The 3,755-nt window shown below is 40.4% G+C and overlaps 1 protein-coding gene across 4 annotated transcripts in view; it reads left to right on the forward strand.

The window, feature by feature from the left end:
- Nucleotides 1-1,473, forward strand: part of grin2ba (glutamate receptor, ionotropic, N-methyl D-aspartate 2B, genome duplicate a) — a 59,333-nt gene extending 57,860 nt beyond the window's left edge. For all 4 annotated transcript variants that reach the window (XM_060865237.1, XM_060865235.1, XM_060865236.1 and 1 more), the window contains one exon: nucleotides 1-1,473. This exon is cut by the window's left edge and continues 1,012 nt beyond it. In XM_060865237.1, coding sequence (XP_060721220.1) covers nucleotides 1-827 — 827 coding nt within the window. In that variant the 3' untranslated portion in view covers nucleotides 828-1,473.
- Nucleotides 1,474-3,755: the final 2,282 nt, after the last annotated feature.

Consider the following 3,755-nt stretch of genomic DNA (forward strand, 5'->3'; position numbering starts at 1 on the left):
CTAAAGCGGGAGGAGGGGAATGGGAGTGTCGAAATTGCCGTGCTAGCAGTGCAGGAAGTAAACGAATGACACAGCACACAGGGGGCGGGGCTTATGGAGCTGGTGGAAGCAATAGCTGTGTGGCATCAGGAGTTGTGGGTGGGGCCAGCCGTCCCACTTCAGCCACATGCATGCGCTGTGACGCTTGTAAGCGTTCAGGCAACTTGTACAACATCAGCGAGGATAGCAATCATGTATTGGAGCAGATAAGTAGGCGGGGTCAAACACCGTCACAGCGGCGACGAGCGTTTAGTGCGAGACCTTTACGCAGGCAGCATTCTTATGATGCCTTCATGGACCTTCACAGGGATGATGAAGGACTAAGCTTGCGAGCAGGGGAAGGGGCTGTGGATGATGTAAGCGGGGCTTTTTTGCCTCCTCGCAGTGTGAGTTTGAAGGAAAAGGATCGCTGTATGGAGGGCTCGTTCTCCCATTTATTTGACACCCAGCAGTTTTATAGCCCCGCACACCACTCCCTGAGTGAATTCCGAGGGGAAAGAGACCCTTACTTCCTGTCAAAATCTCTCTATCCTGATCACACCAATCACAATCCATTTGTGCCAACATTTGGAGATGATCAGTGCTTGCTGCACGGCGCTAAAACATACTATACGAAAAAGCAGCAGCGTTCTGATCAGAGAAACCCAGGAAATCCTTCTGGGATCTCATCATTCCTTCCCTCATCTCGATTCACCAATCAGCACTCGGCTCTCGGGCCGCCTCGACCTTTTAACAGCACCAATGGCCATGTGTACGAAAAACTCTCCAGCATCGAGTCAGATGTGTAGATGCACAATAGGAAGTGATGGATAGAACAGTAAATCAGAGGGGAAGGATGGATAGCTTTGACCAAAAGGGCTGAATGGGTTGGGGCTGGAGACGGGGTTAACTGCACCAGCCTGGTGCCTGTAAACAACACAGTGTTCCTGCACCAAAGGAAGTGAAGATCATGCTACAGAGGAGTGATTAGAGAAGCGGCCATCTGGAAAGATGTGAACGAGAGTACAGAGAGAGAAAGAGAGAGAGAGAGAGATTGTTCACTTTTTCTGTTTTCTGTCCTCTCTCCTCTTTCCTATGGGTTGATGGCATCTGAGTCATACAAAACTCTAACAGGGTAATAAACACTAACAACCACAATAATGCTACCAATAACATTGTGATTAGCCAGGCTGGTACGGATGATGCTAATGCTAAAGCTGATGATGTGTAGAAGTCTTGTTTATTTATTTATTTATTTATTTATCAATTTTATCAATTTATTCATTTGTTTACTTATTGTGGTTACATTTTCAAATTTCAGCTATTTTGCCATTCTTATATCTATAGCTGAGGGACAAAAGCCCCCATGAACACACACACACATACACACACACAGACACACACACAAACACACACACACAATGATGGGGAAATATAAGGAAGAAATGACGAATGATGGTTGTTGGGAAGTGGAGACACTTGTCTCAGTTGTAAATACAACACACACACACACACACACACACATATATATATATAAATAACATATAACTTGATAATAGGCATGAGCCGATAATCGAGTACAACGTGTATTGTGCCATTTAATTTTGTTACTACTTTAAAATATTGTATAGTTTGAACGCTGTTGTGTTCCATTGTGTAGTAGGCTGACTAGGTAGGGTGCATTCTCAGGCAGGGAGATAAAGCTCCTTAGCAAGGAAGAAGGGCTCCAAAGGGTTCTCAGAGAATCTCACAGTCCCATAGTTCAGTTTGCTGGAATGATGCTGAAGGTTTGAGAAACACGGTGGAGAAAAAAGTGGCACTTCGAAGTAAGTGATTTTTTTAAACCGACTATCGTAATAATATCGTAAATCATGATAAAAAAAGCTAAGCACTAATCATGATGCGGTAATTTTAATATGGGCACATGCCTCCCTGATATACAGGACACACCTTTGGTACACTTTTTACAAAACTGAACAATGTATAAAAAAAAAATAATAATAATAAAAAAAACCCTACAAAAAAAACAAACATATGCAAACGAGTAGTTAAGACCGAACTATTACTCATGATAAGTGATAATAATAAACCATAATAGATTCTTTGCTTTTAGATTCACGCTTATTACCTGAGTAGAGTTAAGAGACACTGATTTAGGACACTGCAGCTTTAAAAGCCGACTTTTCTTAACTGTGTTATGTTTAGGGCACTTTAATAAGTTTCCCTTGTGTTTGACGTGTTTGAATAGGACACACTCTACACACACTTCTCACACTTTGTTCTTTCTCACTCACACACACACACACACACACACACCCTACTGCTGCTTTTCTTTAATTCAATTTAGCACCAGTTATCCATTACATTTAGGCTGTGTCCCAAATGCTAGAGTTTAATCCAAACATTTATTTATGCAGATGTTGAGACTAGAAAGAAGAAAGCACCACAATATATTGCTGTTGCTAACAGTTTGCTAAACAGACCTGCATAAGACAGAAAATCTCTAACATAGCTTGTTAACATAACTTTACACTCAAGAAAAACATGAACAAATGTTTTAGATCAGACTAGGAAATGAGGAGACTAACGCATTGGTTAAGCAGAAATTCTAGGAGGATAAGACAATGATACATCAGTGGGATTAGAACAACCATGAGACAAAAGCACAAAAAGATAGCAGTGCCTTGCAGAAATATTCACAGATTGACATGAGGATTAGGCAGTGAAGCCCAACCAGGGATGAGGCTCTACCTCCACCATGCTTCACATGGTGTTCTCAGGTGATGAGAATGACCTAAGTGTGATGTGTATGACCTGAGAACGTTTTTTAAACATTTAGTATCATGGGCTGTTTCGTGTAGATTCATTACATACAGTATGTCATAGTAATTATTTACGTCCATATCCAGGTTTTAACTCTACAAAATGTTCACGTTCAAGGGGGTGAATACTTATGCAAACCACAGTATTATTGAAAGAATGAAAATTAAAGACTAGATATAATGAAATATTTGTTGTAGATCATATGGTTAGAGATGGTGTACGCCAGAGGTGGCCGTAACGCCAAGCTGTTGCTAATAAAATGTTAGCAATTTGGCTAGTTAGTGGTTAGCATGTGAGATTAGCACTGTACAGAAATCAACTAGAGACTGAGGACAGAGACACTAAACACGACCTCCAGCTCATTAAATTCCACATAACAGAGCTTTAACTTTACACTTTACACTTTATTTCACACTCACCTGAATGGAACGTTTGTAAACTGACACTAAAACACGATGCATTATGGGTACACACATGAAACCAAGACATGGAGCATTAAAAAGGCATTCAACAAAAACACTAACTACACATGAATTCTGGATCTGAGACAAAATGGTAGATGAAAGAGGAAAAAGCACACTAACTAGTGATTAATACTAGCATTTGGGACAAAGCCATAGGAACTTTGGCTTTACTTGAACTTGAGTTTATTTCTCATGCTAATGTACTGTATAAACCAAGGCCTAGCACACAAGGAATGTTTTACTCACGCACACACACACACACACACACACACACACACACACACACACACACACACACGTGGTTCAGTGATGTTTCTAATCTCACTGTGTTTTTGCCTCCATATTTAGCGATTCACTGTTCACTCTGGATAAACTAATTAATGCTTATCTGTGCTTTTTATTATAAAATATCACTTTATTGTTCATACATTTCTTTCAAATATTTAATCT

This window comes from Tachysurus vachellii, chromosome 3 (genome assembly GCF_030014155.1).
Source record: "Tachysurus vachellii isolate PV-2020 chromosome 3, HZAU_Pvac_v1, whole genome shotgun sequence".
NCBI lineage: Eukaryota > Metazoa > Chordata > Actinopteri > Siluriformes > Bagridae > Tachysurus > Tachysurus vachellii.